Source organism: Sphaeramia orbicularis, chromosome 5 (genome assembly GCF_902148855.1).
Source record: "Sphaeramia orbicularis chromosome 5, fSphaOr1.1, whole genome shotgun sequence".
Lineage (NCBI taxonomy): Eukaryota > Metazoa > Chordata > Actinopteri > Kurtiformes > Apogonidae > Sphaeramia > Sphaeramia orbicularis.
This window is the reverse complement of record NC_043961.1, coordinates 19,255,415-19,276,671: the sequence shown is the minus strand read 5'-3', so window position 1 is coordinate 19,276,671 and position 21,257 is coordinate 19,255,415. Positions and strand designations below refer to the sequence as shown.

The 21,257-nt window shown below is 40.1% G+C and overlaps 2 protein-coding genes across 2 annotated transcripts in view; both read right to left on the bottom strand.

The window, feature by feature from the left end:
• Positions 1-773: 773 nt before the first annotated feature.
• Positions 774-11,610, bottom strand: LOC115419517 (macrophage colony-stimulating factor 1-like). The gene is made up of 7 exons (XM_030134332.1): positions 11,519-11,610; positions 10,725-10,830; positions 5,479-5,541; positions 2,947-3,117; positions 1,685-1,859; positions 1,324-1,376; positions 774-904 (listed from the first exon to the last, which is right to left on the bottom strand). The coding sequence occupies exons 1-6, from the start codon at positions 11,608-11,610 to the stop codon at positions 1,339-1,341; spliced, it is 645 nt and encodes a 214-aa protein (XP_029990192.1). The 3' UTR covers positions 774-904; positions 1,324-1,338.
• Positions 11,611-13,582: 1,972 nt separating this feature from the next.
• LOC115419515 (uncharacterized) overlaps positions 13,583-21,257 on the bottom strand; it is an 11,432-nt gene continuing 3,757 nt past the window's right edge. The window contains exon 7 of the mRNA XM_030134331.1: positions 13,583-13,684. Within this exon, the coding sequence (XP_029990191.1) occupies positions 13,583-13,684 (102 nt within the window). The remainder of the gene's footprint in view (positions 13,685-21,257) is intronic.

Below are 21,257 nucleotides of genomic sequence, written 5' to 3'. Positions count from 1 at the left end.
GACCCATGTAATGAATGAAACATCACAGGAAACACCCACAGACCTGACTTTACATGAATCCATCCATCCATCCATCTGTTCATCCATTCATTCAACTGTTCATCCATTCATTAATTTGTTCATCCATCCATTCATACGTTCATTCATTCATTTGTTCATTCATTCATTCTCTCATCCATCTGTTCATCCATCCATTTATCCATTCAGCCGTTCATCCATTCATCTATTCATCCATCCATTCACTCTCCCATCCATCCCTCCATTCATCTGTTCATTCATCCGTTGATCCATCCATTCATCTGTTCATCTGCTCATCCATCCATCCATCCATTCATTCATTCATTCATTCATTCATCCGTTCATTGAATCACTGGTTTTGGGGCTCCATCATCTTCCATGTTCTTCTTGGTTTTCTGTTCTGGTCTTTTTTGAGATGCACATGATGTCAACAACGTCACAAACATGAACTTGGGTCAGTTCACGTACTTTGTGAAACACTGAAAACAAATCCTCTCCCTGCTGGATTTGGACAAAGGCCTGGGTTTATTGGAGACCTGGTTTTAACTGAGTCCAGGTTTTAGTTGGGGAATCTTCAAACATTTAGAAAACAAATAGAATGTTCTCACACAGAGAAACACAAAAGAACATAGTTATGAAGATAGAATGACACAGGTCTGTCCTAAACAATCTTATTAAGGCTTTAATTATGGCTAAAACATTTATTTCAATAAAAATAAATATATTTATAGAAAAAATAAATATTCTGATATAAACGGTAAATGGACTAGAGTTGTCAGAGTGGACAACGCTGCTGTCGGGCTCAGAAAAAGCAGGTTCTCTGTGGAGATTAACGGGACGTCCTCAAAACTGCAGAACCTCAGAACCTGGGGCCACATTGGACGGTCTGGATTAAAGACAGTAAAAATACTTGACTTTATAACCATGGATAACAGCGGCTGAACCTGTTCTAGCACAGTGTTTTATCCACTGGTCTTCACTGAACTCCACCTTGTTACTGTGACCTTCGACCAGCACATGTTCTAACTCTGGTTCCTATAAATGTTCTTCTTTAAAGTTCCTGGCATTTTTACAGAACATCCTTTTCCTGTTTGACTTCTGGAAACAACCCCAAGAATAAACAGAACTTAGTGATTTTATTTTTTTTCTGAGCCAGTGTAAGTGAGTGAAATATGGCTTCCTGATCCAGCTTAGTCTCCTGAACCTTCCCTGGTCTATGTTCATATGTTGGCTCTTGTGAATGAATGAAGATAAAATAAAGACCACTAAATCCATGATGAATATTCAACAGTATTAAACACTCACCTCCACGAGTGAAAACTAAGGCAAACAGGGTTTGTGACCTGAACCTGAATCAGCTGCAAGAAAAACAGGAGCAGTCAGTGGATTTAGTGGTGACACATACTAGGGTTAGTTAGGGTTAGTTAGCCCTGTTTGTTAGGGTTAGTTAACCCTATGGGTTAGGGGTAGTTAGTTAGTCCTATTGGTTTGGGTTAATAAATCCTTTTCATTTGGGTTAGTTAGTGCTGTGGATTAGGGTTACAGTTAGGGTTATTTGACCTACGATGCTGGTTTAGTAGGGTTTGGGTTTAGGGCTTGGGTTCAGGTAATTCTATCTGCTATGGCGGTTTTAGTAGGGCTAGGGTTTGGGTTCAGGTTATTCTACCTGTGGTGGTGGTTTGGTAGTCCTCTTCCACAGTGAACTCTGCTCGACAGTCCCAGTCCACTGGACCTTTACTGTCCCTCATAAGGTTCATGTACATCTGGAACACACCTTGGACCTTCTTCAGGGCGTCTTTTGGAGAACTCTCTACAGCCTTTGAAAACCTCACAGGACTGTCCTGCAACAGAAGGAACAGAACAGGAAGAAGCTGAAGACCTACCTGCTTTGAATCAACAACGATCAAATGCAACCACTGGTAGGAAACAGGTGTGGGGGTGAAAAAGAGAATCGACCAAAACAAGAAAAGGTGACTGGGGTTGGGGTTAGGGTTAGAGGGTTAAGGCTCCCACAGAGTTGGGCATACTGTGCGCGGACTGTGAGGGGCATGAACTCTGCGTGCACTGTCTGTGGACGTTTGAGGTTTCATAGTTGAGCATACCAATCAGTCACCTCCTGCTCTCTCCTCCCCTCCAGCGATGCCGGCGTCCAGGGCGCTCACGTCGAGGCGCGCACCCACTCCACTCCACTTCTCGCAAGTTGCTACCCGCCAGCGGGGCTTTTGTTAGCCTTTTGTTAGCTTTCCTCTTTTTGTTTGGCCAGGAGGATCTGGACGTCCTGTTTTCGCTTTTCTTTCGTTACGGCTTATTTTGTGGTTTGATTTTTTTGATAGGGTAGCGGTGCGCTGGCAGCTTCTGCGACCCTGTATAGGGTTGGCACCATCCTTATGTTTATTTTGCCGGTCCACTCTGGTCTTTTCTTTTGTTACTTTGGGCATGGGGTTTAAAAGGGGTTTTGATTCTGCTCAATTAAAATCAGCTTGTTTTCAACAAAAGAAGTGAATCGACAAAGAACGAAACGAAAACAAAGCAAATATAACAAAAGAAATTCTTTTGAATTATACCCTTTGCCTCTGGTGTCCTGTGTAACTATGTTTCACCTTCGGGTTGTAACATGAATCTGCAGGTTTTTCTGGAGTTTTTAATCCATCTTAAACCAGGTCTGTTATGAACCACAGTGTTTCTCCTGTATCTGAAGGTGTTAACACAGTGAAAAATAAGAGTAGGTCCAACCTCCTCATTTGGGGGCGGGGTTGTTGGCATCACAGTGTAAAGTTCAGCCATTGACAACAATGGAGTTCAGAGGTGTGTGAAGTAATGACCTTTAGAGTTGCGGTCCTCTACTGGCGGCATGCGGCCCACATCTGGCTGGTACATCATTAATACCACATTCTGGAGTGTAGATGTTTGTACAATACTGATCCTTACCTCCACCTCCTCATCGATTTCTGCAACACATCCTTGAGTGTAGAGATGGTAGATGAGCTTCTGCAGGGCACTGACGTATCTCCTGTTGTCTGAACTCCTGACATAATGGAAATGTTTGCTGAGGAGCTCCAGGGCTTGTGGGAGCGCTGCTTTGACATAACATACTGTACTCTGTAAAACACCAACAACATTCAGAGGAAAAGCAGGGAACGTCATTTCATCACAGATAAACTCATGCAGTGTTCCTAAAATATCTACATTTACGTTGGATTTAGTGCAGAAAAATAGCCCAGGTAAGTGTTTACACTGTATATTATTATACTAAATATTACTGTATTAGAATGACCAAACTCTGATCCCCAAACCAACCACTGTATAAACCTACAGATGTATAAACGTACCCCCTACTGTATTTGGCTTATTATTCCTGTCATGTATGTTATTCCTGTTCCACTTCTCTGCCCCTCCCCATTCGGTCATTCTCCAGTCTTAGCCACACCCACTGCCTTCCAGCCACACCCCCTCAGAACTCAGAATCCGACTCAATTCCATTTGTTTTGTCGTTGAATCCCATGCTGTGAAGACGGATTGGTGAATAAAATGAACTTTAAAGGTTTTCATCTGAGTTATTTTATTAGAAACAAGATGCTAGACATAAGTTCATGCACTTCATGCTTCTTTCAGACACATCCTTCTTTGTTCCAGTTGTTTGGTTTAATTATTGACTGGTTCAAATAAATCCATTTAACATTACTCTATTTATAAGTTCTCTTTGACCCCATTCAGTGTTTAAAGGTCTTTAAATCAATGACTCTTGGGTCATATTCAATGACCTTTACTCTTTTACGTGGTCAACATACAGTCAATGCACTTTTACTGTTTCCCTGGTTTGACTCAAACCTTGAATTGGTTTCATCAGATACAGATTGGCTCTTAGCACCTGGACAAAGGTGGACACTTTCTGTTTGAATTCCGTTTTTGGTTGAATGTCATTAATTGTGTTTTTACTGTTTAACAGAGGCTGGTTTTAATATTTGATCTGTATTTATCTCTTTAATGGATAAATCACTTATCATGACAGATCAGATCCTGTCCACTCCAGCTGTTTTCAGACCGACAGAACCGTTCCGGTGCCGGTTCCCACACCTAATCTTGAACCAGCTGACGTGTTCACACCAAAGGTATCAAAGCGTTCGGGAGCTGAAAATTTGGTTCCTGATGGGCACAAATTAAAACTTGTTTTTTCTAAGCGAGCCATGACGACATGAGGTTCCATCTGTGGATTGGGTGTCACTGCCTTCTTCCCCACAGATGCTGGAGCATGGCCTAGTGCAGATAAATAATGATCTGTATTCAGAGTACAAATGCTCGCAGGTAGTCGATGATGCCATCCATAGCACTGTTGTATTTTCTCTGCCGTGAACACATTCACTTTTGAATGGCCGTTTTTTGTTGTTTTTTTTTTTGGGGGGGGGGGGGGGGCAACGCCCACTGTTGTTGATGTCATGGACTTTCATAATGATATGAACGTGGGCCGTTCATGGACAAGCACTTCAGTTCCCAGTGTAGTGGGGCAGGCTGGCCAGTCTGAAAACAGCTTCTGACGTCTTGCAGGTTTATCCATTGACTTTTCAGTCACTGATCAGTTTTTAAGCAGTGACCAGACACTTCTGGGATTGTCTGAATTTATTTGACTTGAACACAGAATCAGGTCATCAGCGAATGTCAGTAGATCGTATCACACGGTGGGCATTCTCCTCATGCACAGCAAATTATTTGGTTTTCACCAAGTTTAAAAAATGTAGATTAGAAGTGTTAGATAATTTATCTTATTTAATTTAATTCTTATTTTAAGTGTTTGTGCATCTGTAGAAATGCTTATTTCTAAATTTAACAAGTGGTGTCAGGCACACAAACCCCGCCCCTCACACGTTTGTAGCTTATTTTGGCATTGATCCAGCTGATGTCATCATGTCTGTGTGTGGTGATGTCAGCATTCAACTGCCTCTATATATGTGCCAAGTTTGTAGTAAATTGAAATAAAATTGATGTTTTAGACACGTGAAATTTCCCCATTAGTAGTGAATGGGTGGAAAAAAAATGTAAAAAAATTCATAAAAAATTTGAACTTTTCCTAAAAGTAATCACATCTATTCTGGGTCACTGGCAATTTAGAAACCCCATTTAGTATGAATTCAACTAATAGTTTTGCTGCTAGAGTGTTAAAAAACAAACAAACTAAAACACTACCTCTTGCCTGCCTTCAGGGGGTGGGTAGCAATCTTAATTAAGAAATGTTGTCAAGTTATTTGCTCATGGACAGATGTTTCACTTGTTTGAGTACCTTTTTCCTCAGATTTAGTGTTTTTATCTCGTTTTTAGACACCCTTTTTGCAGTATGGTTCTAATGTTGAATCTACATGTTGTCACAGTAGACCAGAGTCCATTCAGCCAACCCGCACAGATGGAAACTTTCACATCTATGAAAGCGTGACTTCAGACACTAAGACAAAGATTGGAGGAACTTCTCACCAGGTTCAGGTGTTCAGTGAATGGATACTGGATGAAACAGCTGTGGTCCAACTGGTTGTCGATCTGTGGAGGAAACACCCGTGAGTTAATCTTCAGTTCAGATGTTGCTTCATCATCCATCCTGACTTCCCCTCTGGAATTTACATGTGTCCCTGAATGCATCACCCTCTCTATCGACTCAGTCACAGTTGAATTCACTGCTGCTGAAGGCGACAGTGTTTTTTTTTGGGTTTTTTTGATTGATCTGGATGGACGTTAACGCCAGGTTGGAACAGTTGGATCAGCCTTCATGATTTATTGGAGGGGTTTGTGTTAAAGGGCTCATATTTTGCTAAACCCACTTTTATTAGTCTTTGGTTCATTTATTTGTGTATTTGGACCCTAACAGTTCATAACGTTTGAATTTGAACCCTCCAGGTGCTGCAAAGCTATCTTTATATTCATTTTGGCAAAAATAGAGTGGATTTCTACAACTTGTTTTAATTCCTGCTTATTTTGTTGCATCTATAACAAGTTACATCACGACATTTGCACATATAAGGTCAAGACTTTTGACAAACATTTCCCCGAGTATGACGTAATTGTTTGTCAGCAGCAGCGGTTGTAGTCCATACTGAAAATATGTCCAAACTATGAGCCGATTACCTAAAATTTTCAATTGTTGGTTGAATGGGACAGAACAGCACAGCCAACAACCTGGAGGGGGTGGGGCATGAAGTGACTCATTTGCATTTAAAGGGCCAGCGCTCAAAACGACCTTTCTGGTGTCATTACTCAGAAATAGGGTTGAAAATGGACCTGTGGAGTTGAATTAATGAGAATTCAGACCCAAGCATAGCATTTACAGTTTACGTAGACCACAGGGAAAAGTTTTAAAATGCACAATTCCATTTAAAAAAAGCAAAATACCAGTCCTTTAATATTCACTGAACTGAATCACACAGGTCTGGTCTGAATGTGAATGGTAATATCTGGAGAAAATCACACTACTATGCAAGACAAATATGATCAGTCCAACTCCAGCTGTTAAATGAAGTGAAATGTGAATGTGAACCAGATGTGGACTGTGGTTCTTCTACTGCTGCAGTGGTCACAGTCCTGACATTATTGTAATTTATAATTGGACAGATCAGGACACGTTCAGTTGGACAAAATCTGAAACTGCAGCCCAACATTCACCTTCACTTTTAGAGGGTTCATGAAAAACATAAGAGACAACATATCAGCTGTCATCTACATGTGGTCTGTGGCCCATTTCAAGGCCATCGACACTGTTTCAGATGTGCAGGTTTAAGGACATTCACATCTGCACATATTTCCACTATTATTAAGTCTGGTGTAGGCAAACGCGTCATATTAATGGTGTTGAATGAAAAAACCTGCGGAATATTAAGTTGTCAGAGTTAGTTTAAAAAAAGAACAGATTCACTTTGTTCTCCTTAAGATCACTTTAACATTAATAATTTCTGAATCAGCACGGAAATCTAATATGAAATTAAATGAAAATAAGATGAACAAAATCAGACAAATTAATCAAAACTGGATGAAAACCACCAGGAGAAAAAATTTAAGCCGACATTTGGTTTCAATGTCTTTAAAGTCCTCTGAGATTATTACAACACTGCTCAAATGAGATGCATTTGGAGAACAAAACAAATTACAAACATTGGGTTAATTCTGGGAAGTTCGCTGTCAGACCAGACAAGGAAAGAAAATTATCATAATTATACAAAAGAAATAAAAATACCTTGAAAATATAGAATGAGAGAAGTGGAAGGTAACAGTGAAGGCAGGATCACATGACTCTATAGATACATTGTGAGGAACAAAGAAAAAGGAATTAAAGAGTTTTATTTCTTATCCTAGTCTGTACTGAGATAATGTCAGCCCCCTAAATAACAGAGTAACAGAATAACAGAGTAGTAGAGTAACAGAGTTATAGAGTAACAGAATAATAGAGTAACAGTAACAGAATAACAGAATAAAGATCCTGGGAATAACAGAAAAGCAGATTAACATAATAACAGAGTAATAGAGTAATAGATAACAGAGTAACAGATAACAGAATAACTGAGTAATAGAGTAACAGAATAACAGAGTAATAGAATAACAGAGTAACAGAGTTTAGAGTAACAGAATAACTGAGTAATAGAGTAACAGAATAACAGAGTAACAGATTAACAGAATAAACAGAGTTATAGAGTAACAGAATAGAGTAACAGTAACAGAATAACAGAATAAGATCCTGGGAATAACAGAAAAGCAGATTAACATAATAACAGAGTAATAGAGTAACAGACTATCAGAGTAACAGAATAACAGAATTATAGAGTAACAGAATAACTGAGTAATAGAGTAACAGAATAACAGAGTAATAGTATAACAGAGTTATAGAGTAACAGAATAACTGAGTAATAGAGTAACATAACAGAGTAATAGTATAACAGAGTTATAGAGTAACAGAATAACTGAGTAATAGAGTAACAGAATAACAGAGTAACAGATTAACAGAATAACAGTTACAGAGTAACAGTAACAGAATAACAGAATAAAAATCCTGGGAATAAAAGAAAACCAGAGTAACAGAATAACAGAGTAACAGAATAACAGAGTAATAGAGTAACAGAATAACTGAGTAATAGAGTAACAGAATAACAGAGTAACAGTAGCAGAATAACAGAATAAAGATCCTGGGAATAACAGAAAAGCAGAGTAACAGAATAACAGAGTAATAAAGTAACAGACTAACAGAGTAATAGAATAACAGAGTGACAGAGTAATAGAGTAATAGAGTAACAGATTAATAGAGTAATAGAATAACAGATAAACAGAATAACAGAGTAACAGAAAATAGAGTAAAAGAATAACAGAGTAACAGAATAACAGAGTTATAGAGTAACAGAATAACTGAGTAATAGAGTAACAGAATAACAGAGTAATAGAATATCAGAGTCAGAGTAATAGAGTAACAGAATAACAGATTAACAGAATAACAGAGTTATAGAGTAACAGTAACAGAATAACAGAATAAAAATCCTGGGAATAAAAGAAAAGCAGAGTAACAGAATAACAGAGTGACAGAGTAATAAAATAACAGAGTAACAGAATAACTGAGTAATAGAGAAGCAGAGTAACAGAATAACAGAGTAACAGAATACAGAATAAAGATCCTGGGAATAACAGAAAAGCAGAGTAACAGAATAACAGAGTAATAAAGTAACAGACTAACAGAGTAATAGAATAACAGAGTAATAGAGTAAAAGAATAACAGATTAATAGAGTAATAGAATAACAGTAACAGAATGACAGAGTAATAGAGTAACAATAACAGAAAAATAGAGTAAGAGAATAACAGAGTAAGAGAATAACAGAGTAATACAGTACAGAATAACAGAGTAAGTAAGTAAGTAAGTAAGTAATTTTATTTATAGAGCACTTTTCACAGACAGGGTCACAAAGTGCTTTATCAAATCAAATGAAGTTTACAGAAACCCAACAGAATCCTCCAGGAGCAAACACTTGTGATTGGTGCCAGTGGCGAGGAAAAGCTTCCCTTTAACAGCAGAAACCTGGAGCAGACCCAGACTCCCGAAGGATGGCCGTCTGCCTTAACCAGTTGGGGTTAAAGAGCGAGAATAAAGGAGGAGAAAAGAGAGAGCGATAGAGATATAGAGAGACTGGGGAGAGGGGAAGAGGGGGGAGGTAGGGGGAGACACATGGAGTACATGGGACACTGTAAAGTAGCAACTTTACATCGCGAAAAACGAATAAAACAGTGCAAGTAGAATACAATTAGAATACCCGTAAAACCCAATAAAATACCATTAAGACAGTTTAAAATATGATGAATACATAAAGTGTAATCAGTTTGTGGTAACAGAATAACAGAGTAATAGAATAACAGAATACAGAGTAACAGAATAACAGAGTTACAGGGCTTTGACTTCACTATAAATAAATTACACGAGCAGGTTCCATCACAGACAGATTCATCACATCTATCCATCTCACAGTTGTGTCTATTAAATATATGAACAAAAGTAAGAATGCTTTTGTAACAGAACAAATCAACAAAACAGGCAGTGTTTTATGAGGCTTCTCATAAAACCCCCCCAAAAAAAACACTGAATGCAAAAGGTTTCATCATCACACGACTGTTCATATTTGTTAAGTTAGGATAAAATATGAGGATACATGTGACACTAAACGATGATCCAACTCTACACAGAGCCAGACTCCCATCACCACTGACAGGTTCTGACGCCTGTTTCCATCATTTTTGCAAAGCGACACCACTGCAGCATCTGGATTTATGGACGTTAACCTGAAACCAGCTGACAGACGCTGGATTAGGTTTAGAGCCATAAAGAGTCACAGGCCAAAGGTCAGACGTCTCCAGATGTACCTTCTACCAAGAGGCTTCGACACGAACACTGAATGAATGAAATACGATTACATGGACGATAATATTCCACTGTTATTCGGACAATAACCTGAGTGTTAACATTCATTTAGATATTCACAATTAGGCCTTTCTCTGAACAGTCCTGTGATATTATTCTGTTTTTAAGAGGGTTCTTTAGGCGTGTTCTAAAGGTCCACTGTAAAGAAAAAGATCCTCTGGTAGAGATGGATAAAGACCACATCACTGGTCAAAACTACAAACCCACTCACTGTTTAACATCATACTGACACCAACACATGTTCCCAGGAGGTGTTTGATAGAACCACAAATGAGTTCCCACCATGGAACGCTCACCACCCGAACAGAGCACTGCTAAACGGACAATGAATCCATGTAAAAACCAATATGAGTTTACACTGAATATTGACTTTTTAGGAAGTAGAAAAAAACAGAACATGAATGTGCCTGTAAACATAGTGAGTCATAACCTCCAGACAAAGTATCCACTCCTGACTCCTCATTGGTTCTGTCAGTGTGGTTGGTTCTCATTGGTTCTGTCAGTGTGGTTGGTTCTGTCAGTGTGGTTGGTTCTCATTGGTTCTATCATTGTGGTTGGTTCTCATTGGCTCTGTCAGTGTGGTTGGTTCTGTCAGTGTGGTTGGTTCTCATTGGTTCTATCATTGTGGTTGGTTCTCATTGGCTCTGTCAGTGTGGTTGGTTCTCATTGGTTCTATCATTGTGGTTGGTTCTCATTGGCTCTGTCATGTGGTTGGTTCTCATTGGTTCTATCATTGTGGTTGGTTCTCCATCAGTGTGGCTGATTCTTATTGGTTAGTCTTACCAGGCGACCGAGGCTCTGTAGATGATCCTGCATTACCGAGTGTCGACATGGACCGGGGACACCTCCCGACGCCAGGGACAGGACCACTAACAAGCAGATGCTGAGCCTAGGACAGGAAGCAGAGTTTTAGAAGGTCGTCAACAACCACACCTTCAATATCAGACTGAGTCACAACGGACGTTCAACTCCCCTGTGGGGGGTAAACCACAATGTTATCAACAGTCATTCTATCTTAAACTAGGTGCACAGAGGTTGAGAGAGAGAGAGAGAGAGAACAGTATGTAGATTCTCTGTATGTCCTGTGCATCTAGTGATCAACAAAATAAAACTCTTTGAATGTTGGTGAGAGACATAGTGATGATCGTTATTCTCACAGGACTAGTTCTGCCTTTGACCTCTGAGATGACACATTATGTTACTACACATCAGTCATGTATGTCATTTTTTTGTGCAAATTCCCTTCCATGTTTAGTCTTGAGATATTTAGTCCCTTATGAATTGAAATGTGTTTGGGAGTCGTCGGTGCCTGTTTCCTGGTGGTGAATGAAGGAGGCTGAAGTTTCAGGTGTTGATGGTAATTTATGAGGTTCATCTCTGATCATTCACCAAAATGTCCCTCAGAGAACATTCAGGGCAGTCTAAGAGTGAAGAGCATTGGATTGTAACCAGATGTACAGGTATCAGTAGATGAGGACCAAACCAGAGACTTTATGTCAGCTCTGTGTTTTACTCAGATTTACTGTCTGAATGGCCCTCAAGAAACAAGCACATGGAGGTGAATTGTCTTTTTTCACCAGAGTCGGCTGGTTCTGGAGCTCCAGAACATGTTTAGGACTTCAGGAAGCTTCTTCTTGTTCTGGAAGTCTCTGAATCTGGGAGAGTTCATAGTGGGACCTCTGACCCAACGTTCAACTTTACTGCCACTAAATGTTTCTGAAGTGAGTAAAGAACAAGTAGTCTTAAGTAGGCTTAGAAAGTAAGTAGGCTTACTGTCAAATAAGATCCACTCAGCCAGACCAAGGCTTTAGAGCTTCAGTCAGATCAGAGCTTAGATGACCTCTAGTTCATAAACACCCAATGCATCTAGTAACCCACAAAATAGGACTGGAGTCCTATTCCATTATCTGTAGCTGCAGTATTCAGGCGACCGGGCCTATAATATCTACATTATTACTGTCTCTTGAATAAAAACAAGGTGGAATTAACAGAACTTTGCAAGAACATCAGAACGACCACATCACAAGTTAACGATAATAACATCATCACCAACTAATGGACAAATACTGAACAACAGGAACATACCACTGACTTTAACAGTGTCTAGTTTTATGGTCTTGGGTTTTGTCTCTTGCATCACCTGTTTATAAACTCTGCCAGTCTTATGTGAATTATTTTTTATAATTAAAATATCATTGTTTTATATTTGTTTTGTTTTTTTAATTGTATTGATATGCCAAATGGTGAACCAGCAGCTCTAAAAAAATAATATGGATTGGATTTTATATAGCGCTTTTCTAGACACCCAAAGCGCTTCACATTATTGATCCATTATTCATTCACTCTCACATTCACACTCTGGTGGTGGTAAACTACATCTGTAGCCACAGTTGCCCTGGGGCAGACTGACAATTCACGCCTACCGACCGCCACCAAATTCATACGCATTCATACACCATTGTGAGTGGCACTGGAGGCAAGGAGGGTGAAGTGTCTTGCCCACGGACAGAACGGACTGACTAGGATAGAGCGGATTCGAACCATCAACCCGCTGTACCACCTGAGCCATGGCTGTCCCATAGACTGTACCTAAAGTGGACAGATGTGACCAACACCAAATGGTATTTCAGATGTTGTTTTTTGCCTTTGGAGCCAGAAGTGACCATATTGGGATAAAGGGGTGGAGCATTACAAAACAGTTCCCCAGAGTTCTGTCCTTGGTCCAGTTTTATTCACCGTTTACATGAATCAGAACATAACTGCCATTTAACACAGATGACATCGTCCTGTTCATATTTTGATGTTGCTCCTCTAACACGTCATTTAACCCACTGCAAAAACAAAAGGTTGTGAACTGTTCTTCTGCTCTCAACGGAGGAAATATTGACCACAGTAACTATAAAATGTCTTGCATTGATTGTTGAAGTGGTCTTCGTGCCATATTGGACTATAGAAATGTATCACTGGTACTGTTATGGTTTACACTTTACCCTTTATATCAGAAAACTAGTTTACATGTTCTCATGGTGAGGAGAAATTGTTGGTTTTTATTTTATTACCCCACCTCCGGTATTGTTTTTGGTTCAGTTCATTTCTTTGTTTCTTTGTTTGTTAACACTTTAGCAGCAAAACTATTGGTTGAATTCGTATCAAATTTGGTTTATAGATTGCCAGGGACCCAGAATAGATGTCATTACATTTGGGAAAAGTAGGTCAAAGTTCACATTTTTTATTTTATTTTTTTTACTTTTTTTTCCTCCATTTACTTATAATGGGTGAAATTTCAAATGTCTTTTAAAAACCTCAATTTTGCTTCAAATGACTTCAAATTTGGGACAAATATAGAGGCAATTCATATGCTAACATCAGCACACAAACAGACATAACGACACTGATGCCAAAATAAGCTACAATATGTGTAAGGGGTGGGGTTTGTTGTGTCTGGCACCACTTGTTTATTAATCTAAATAGGCTTTGAGCTGTCAGAAACATGACCTCAGTATTTTTTAGTTCAGTTCAGTATACGTGTAGACTCTATGGGAACCAGGGCTTTATGGAGCAGCCTCTAGTGGCCATCAATAGTATTACACTACATACTAAAGCAGTGGGTTCAGCTTAAAGGCTGTTTTATGCTTATCGCTTCAGCGTGCTCCATGCAGCTTCACGTGGCCAATTGACATCATTTTCACACCCACGCCCTTCACGCGGCTCATCTTAGGCAGAAACTTTCCCGCTTCGCGCACCTCAGAAAATTTATAAGAGATGCGCAAACAACATGGCCGATATTCAGGAGCTCCCGGTGGTAGAAGTACAGAAGTACAGGCACTTCTATGATTCGTCACACCGGGACCATCGCGACAGCTGTGTGGTGAACAATTCATGGAGGGAAATTGCAGCTACAGTCGGCAAAGAGGAAGAATGGGCAAAAAAAACCTGGAAAAACATTCGGGACAGATATGTGAAGGCAAAAAAGACCGCCAAAGGGAGAAATGGAGACCCAGGGGGGAGCCCAAACGTCCCACGGACTCTGAGAGAGTTGAGCTGGCTCTGGAATTTTATTAAACAAAGGGAAACAGACACAATTGGCAATTTTCTTCTTCTGGTTTTTTACTGTGATAGACGTGCGTTTGTGGCACACTGCCTCCTGCAGTTTGGGAATAGATGCCGTGCAGAGCTGCCCAGAGTATAAAAGCACCACACGTACTCTTGTGCCGACTCCCCGCATCTATTTTCCGCACGTCACATTCACGTAGCAAGCATAAACCAGCCTTAACTCAGACCCTCACACTATCAGTGAATTAAGTTGTTTTGTTATGTTTTTTTGTCATCATTATTTGACATTTTGATTCATTACCATGAACATAACCAACCTGGAACAGGTTAAGTTAAGATCATTTAACACTAAACCAACCTGTTACACAGAAACTGTTGCAATAGGATCATCTTCATGCATGTTTTCAGATGTGTAGCGTGATAGCCATGCTTGTTCTGATTCTGTCAGGAAACGACTGCTTCCTGTGTGGCTTCTGTTTTTAGCTCACTTTTTCCTGAACCCTCAGAGGGGGTTTCATCCAGTGACTAAAAATAACATCAAACTGAACAAACACATAACAAGCTCTGGGGTTAATGATGAGTGAGTTTGATGTAATGTCAAACATGTCAAAGTACAGATGATCCTCTGTTAATGTGCATGTTCTGCTCAGAGGTTTAGATGAATGGTTTCATCCTTTAAACTGGTCCCATTGAGGTACTAGACATGATGCTCCAGGAAGTGTGAGAGCAGAGACGTCAACCAGCCGTGAAAGAAACAGTCGAACTGAAAAATGGACCTTAATTAAACTCCAGTGTCCATCAGTCATGGACATTCTATCTCCCAGGATGTCACATCTCAGGAACCCATAATACATCTTGGTTGGTGTCAGAGTTTGACCTGTGGGACGTCAAAACACGACTAAACAATGCGGCAGTTAGGGTTTGGGTTAGACTTAAAAACAGCTGAGTTAAGAGATGACAAATGGATGATAATCAAATAAACAGGACATGAACCCTGGACTTGTTTAAGTCCATGAGCTGTCCAAAAACAGAAGAATCGGGAACCTGGGAAAAAAAACGTAAACACCGATGAAACACATGGTTTGGTAAATTAGTATCTACTGATTTTTTTACTGTTTTTAATACCAATGAAGCAATGATTGTATTTATGTGTGAAACCAGTTATTCCTCCATCATATAAATCATCAGTTCAACACTGAACACAGGATCAAACAGGAAACACTGGACCTGAACTGAACAACTGATCAACAGAAAACATACAGCTGTGCAGTTAAAAAGATTAAAGGTAGTAGTGACACCAAACCTCAGCCCAGTTCTGTGGCCCAGACAGACCAGTTCAGATGTTCTGATGGATCCAATCAGAGTGAACTTTACTGAGGGTCAAGTGAAGCGGAATGTTTCAGCCAATCTCAAAGAGAAACGTGGAAAGGTGAAGCTCTGACAACTTGGAGCCGTCTGACCTAAACCAGCCTGTATGTACAAACCAACATGATGGAGGTGGTTTATAGGTCGACTGTTCTCGTCAGTGTTGACTAAATAAACCGATCTGTGTTTTCTGTTCGAGTTTAGGGTTAGGGTTATGTTAACTGATCTGAAGCCCATCTGAAGCTGATACGAAGCCCATCTGAAGCCCATTTGAAGCTGATCTGAAGTCCATATGGGAAGAACATATGGACTTCCTGTGTGCTAAACGTGCTCAAAGACTCCATTTTCTCCATAGAATCAGACTGTTTGGTGTTAGCTCTCAGATCATACTTTACACAATGCAGTGCTTGGAACCTTGATCAGATTGGGATGGCAGCTTGGTTGGGTTCACTCACCGGTCAGTCCAGGTCTAGGATTGAGAAACCGGTAAAAACTGCAGAGAAACTAATAGGAAACAAAGACTACCAGTCCCTCCAATCAATATATGAACAGGAAGCTGTTCATCAGGCTCACAGGATCATTAAAGATCCATCCCATATCCTTTATGCAGAATATGAGTTATTACTTCGATTAATGGACCCTGAGCCCTTTTCTTTTATTCAACTTGCCTAAGGACTGGCTTTTAAACTACCCATGTTCTTATTATTAATGTTTCTACTCTTGATTTTATTTTTTTATTAATTTCTATCATGTATTTGATCTTATAACTACTTGATTTTTTTTTATCACTGCCACTGAAAATGAAGGAATATTTTTAAGGAATGGAATTACTCTCATCTTTTAAGTTAATTTGTTAAATTAATTGTATTTATTCTATTTATTTTTACCCGGTCCAATACATAGATTAGGTCGAATACATAATTGTGATTATACTGACTCCAAAATATTATCACTGAATGTGTTTTGTTACTGTATGTGTCTGAATGGGAATGCAGCTGTGTAGTCCTGTTGTCCAAAACAAATGTCCCCAGTGGGACATAAGATTGAATCCTGATCCTGATCCTGATCTGAAGCCCATCTGTGGACTGAACTCAGACTCACTGTGAAATGTTTTCCAGGTTTAAAACCCTCTGATCAGACATTTTATCCACGTCATATGTTGTACCCAGAGCCAAAGGTGTCAACAGCCTTTTTCAGTTCTGTGGAAGAATGTCTGGAGTAAAATCAGAGGAGGTGTCAGTGTCCAAGGGTTAAGAGGTTTGGACCCTGGCCTTTATGAAGATGTCTCACCAGTCCATATTCAACGTCAACCGCAGAGACAGAAAATAATTCACTCGTTAGCTTTGGTCTGTTTTTGCTAAAAATCAAAACCAAAGCCAGAAAAAAAATCATTTTCCCTGGAAACAACTTCCTGAAGTATTGCACCACTGGTAACCACAGAGGCTTCTTCTGAGATCAACAACAGTCAGAGTTTAATGAGACCACAGCATTGTTATTACTGTTGTACAGGAGTTTAGTGTCTGACTGTTGTAACTGTGGTTTAAAGTCCTACCACACAAAACCGTCTGATATGCTGTTGGTTCAATTCTATTTCACACACATTTAACCACCAAACTGTCAATAGTCATGATAACATGCATAGATGTGTTTTTGTTTTTTTTTTGTTTTTTTTTTGGTGTTTCTTTTATCTGAAGTATAATGAGTCATTTTATGGTGGACATAAGAAAAGCACCAGCAGATGAAACATGGAGTTGATGTGCAGCTCAAATCCCACAGGAGGCTCTGAGTTTATTTTCTTCTTTACTCTGAAGCTCCATAAAGATTCTAAAGACACAGTAACCTCTGAACACGGCTCTGGTCCACTGTTGTATCTGGAACTTGTCAAATGGGGCTTTTCTCAGTTCCTACTGAGTCTGTTTTGGTGGGTTTTCTGTGGTCTGACCCACTGCAGACCAGGCTTCAGCTCCTATTTCTTCATGTGTTTCTTCTTATTTTAGTTGTTTTTGACCAAACCTGGACCATGGTGTTCAAAGTTCAAGCTACTTTAGTATCTCCTAGGGGAACAATTATTGTACATCCAGAATTACACACTGAAAACCACACTGAAAAAGATGCAAAACCCCAAATGACACACTATTCACTGTTCACGGTTCAGGACCCTGATAGTAGCAGGAATAAGAGTTCTAATGTTTATTACCTCCGCCAAGGTTATTTTGCCAGTGTTGGTTTGTCTGTCTGTTTGTCTGTCTGTTTGTCTGTCTGTCTGTCTGTCTGTCTGTCTGTCTGTCTGTCTGTGTGCAAGATAACTCAAAAAGTTATGGACGGATTTGGATGCTAATTTCAGGAAATGTTGATACTGGCATAGGGAACAAATGATTGGTCAAGGCAGACGGCCATCCTCCAGGTCTGGGTCTGCTCGAGGTTTCTGCCTGTTAAAGGGAAGTTTTTCCTCGCCACTGTCACCAGTCACAAGTGTTTGCTCCTGGAGGATTCTGTTGGGTTTCTGTAAATTGACTTAGAGTCTGGTTTTGACCAACTCTATATATAAAATGTCAAGAGATAACTTTTTTTGTGATCTGGCGCTATATAAATAAAATTTGATTGATTGAGTGATTTAATTGGTTTTCCCCTGTAAGTCGCTTTGGAAAAAGCGTCTGCCAAATGTGTAAACATAAACACATGATTAAATTTTGGTGGTGATCGGGGGGGGGGGGCCACTGATCTGCCTTGGTGGAGGTCTGCGCTCTCTGAGTCCTTCTAGTTGGTCCTGTTATATGGTTAAAACGTATCTAGACAACACCCGTAGAAAACACCTGAAGAAAACACCCATAGAAAACACCCATAGACAACACCTCTAGAAAACACCCCTAGGAAACACCTGTAGAAAGCACCTGTAGAAAACACCCGTAGAAAACAACCATAGGCAACATCCGTAGGAAGCACCCGTAGAAAACAACTGTTGGCAACACCCGTAGGCAACACCTGTAGAAAACACCTGTGGAAACACACGTAAAAAACACCCGCAGAAAACACCCTAGACAACACCCCTAGGAAACACCCACAGGCAACATCCATGGAAAACACCCACAGAAAACACTCTTGGACAACACCCACAGAAAAGACCTGTAGACAACACCCGAAGACATCACACATAGAAAACACCGTATAAAAGACTCAAATTCAAGTCTATCCTCAGTCATTTCATTTACAACATGATCAGAGGGAATTATGGGATTTACGATACTAAAACAGTCAAACCCTGCAGCTTTAAATGCAGTGACGTTAAACTACATCTAGTTTTGCTTTGGGTTTTATGTTATGAGGTCACTGAGCTCAGTCCAACACACACATAAATGCAATGAAAAGAATGAAGCTTCTGCACATTCAATAATTTAAAGAAACATTCACAATTACAATGTTTAACTCAGTATTTCCTGCTGTTCCACGTCTGTCAATCAAAACAATAACAAAAGCAACTACTGCACTTGTGTTTGACCCTTATCAATAATAATAATAATAATAATATATAATAATAGTAATAATAATAATAAACTTTATTTGTATAGCACCTTTAAAAACAAAGTTTACAAAGTGCTTTGACAGAGGGCACAACAGCAGGATACACGAAGCAAGTAAAAATACTAAAACAGAAGCAACACAATTACAGAGATGTATGAACAAGTTAATTATCAAACAGGATCCAATTTAAAAATTAAAATTAAAATTAAGGTTAAAAAGGGACATCACATAAAAGCAAGTCTACAAAATGTGTTTTAAGAAGTGATTTAAAAGATGTTACTGATTCCGCAAGCCTTATCTCCTCGGGCAGGCCGTTCCAAAGTCGAGGGGCCCTGATGCAAAATGCCCGGTCACCTTTTGATTTAAGCCTCGACTTTGGAACAGCCAGGAGCCCTGAATAGCCACGTCTCACTGGGATGTGGGTTAGGGTTAGCATGAACCAGCATCTTTCCTGTGGCTGAACTGTGAACCTGGAGCTAATGGTCCATATGATCTAAGGTCATCTCAACATATAGTCCTCCTCCTCCTCCTCCTCTGTTTAACTTTTACTGTGAAACGTTTTGATCCTGTGGTTAAACTGTGGATGTGTTCATGAAACAACAGGGTCTCTGTGTTTTCTGCATGGTGTGTTCAGGCTCTGTAGGTTTACACAGCATTCTCCTGCCGCTGCCGTGTGTTGTGTGTATGAAGTTGTGGTTCTTGATGTTTCACAGAGGCCGTATTGTGACACTGGTTTCTGGAGGGATTATGTACATTAACATGACATTCTCAAACTCAAAGCAGCTGTGAGGAGCAGAGGCGCCCTCCAGGTCAGAGCAGCTCCAATAAGATCAACACAACCAGATGAATTTACAACCGTTGGACAGGATGGAATGACCCTGGATCAAAGCCTGTGATAATGACACCTCCCTGTGCAGTAGCAGAATTGGATCAAGGTACGTCAGCGATCAGACCAGAACATTAAAGCTCAGCTGCATCTGTGATGAAATCCACACTGTAACGGCTTTAATATTCACTGAAGGTCCAGTGGAAGGAGAGAATGGAATGGAATCTAATCTAATTCTGTTTTCATTAGTCGATAATGAGGAGCAGGTCGTCTGTCCACCTTCTTCTTCTTCTTCTTGGAACTGATGTCACTGGTGGAACTCAGACGTGCTCAGTTTGATCACAACCCGTAGATAACACACGTAGAAACACCAGTAGAAAACAACTGCAGAAAACACCCACAGACAGCACCTGCTGAAAACACCCACATAAAACCGCTGCAGAAAAACCCCGTAGAAAACACCCTTAGAAAATACCTGTAGAAAAGAGTCAAATTCAAGTTTATCCTCAGTCTTCTTCTTCCTTTTATGACATGTTTCCCCCAAGGAGAAAGGAAGCGTTTTACTACCACATGAAACACTGACCCTTTGGTAGACGAGGAGTCTCAATGATAACGACTTTCAACTCGTTAACGGTGGGTTTCTGGAGCAGAACTTTACTGCTTTGGACCAGTCGTCTACAGCTGACAGGTGTTTCAGAAGAGACATCAATATCATCATATCCGTTTGTCCATCCATCCATCCATTCATCCATCCCAAATCCAGACCCAGATCCTGACCTAGATCTAGATCCAGACCCACACTCAAATCCAGACCCAGATCTAGACCCAAACTCAGACCCAGATCCTGATCCCAACCCAGATCTAAATCCACATCTTATTGGTTCCATCCTGGTTCTGGCTCTGTGGACCTGGACTGTGGACAGTGTCTGTATAAATCCTGGTGGACTTGTTTTAAAATAACCACAGGCGTCTGTTATTTCTTTCTTATTCCCAGGACTTTGAGACAATGACAATGACTGTGACTGAAACAGGCCCATATGTCATGTGATCTGGACCACAGGTCATGTGATCCAGACCACAGGCCTGCAGGTCAGCCCCTCCACACAGTCCTGTTCTGTTTCCCTTTTTCATATGTATAGTTCCACAACAACAGCGCACCTCCTCCAGTCCAGTCACATTATGACCACAAGTCTGGAATAAAAGTACACACAAACACTGGCCCAAAGCCTCGGAGAAACACAAGCAGCTAACGTGTATTCCTGTCTGATGCCAGGAGGAACTGTACAAACTACGAATATGTCCATTGGTCAGCTTCCACACGTCACTAAACTGTTCATCTATGTGGGTCAGTCCAGTCCATAGAAATCCTTCACTGCAGTAAAACCACAAAGTCCTGACATGATAAGTCTAAAGAAGCGAATGAATACAGTGGTCACATTATTAAACCGCTTAACTTCAAGTCAAACGAAACATAACAGACAGCACAATCAACATTCACTTCAATGTGTTTCATCAGCCACAGACTGAAACATGAAGAAGCTTTTCTGGGATGA

What these genes read in the sequence shown, in the direction of transcription:
- LOC115419517 (XM_030134332.1), bottom strand. Translation starts at nt 11,610, where the DNA reads ATGAACTCTCCCAGATTCAGAGACTTCCAGAACAAGAAGAAGCTTCCT. An exon ending in TCACTGAACACCTGAACCTG is followed by an intron (nt 3,118 to 5,478) that starts GTGAGAAGTTCC and finishes GGTGTTTTACAG; the next exon opens with AGTACAGTATGTTATGTCAA. An exon ending in CTACCAAACCACCACCACAG is followed by an intron (nt 1,377 to 1,684) that starts GTAGAATAACCT and finishes TTTTTCTTGCAG; the next exon opens with CTGATTCAGGTTCAGGTCAC.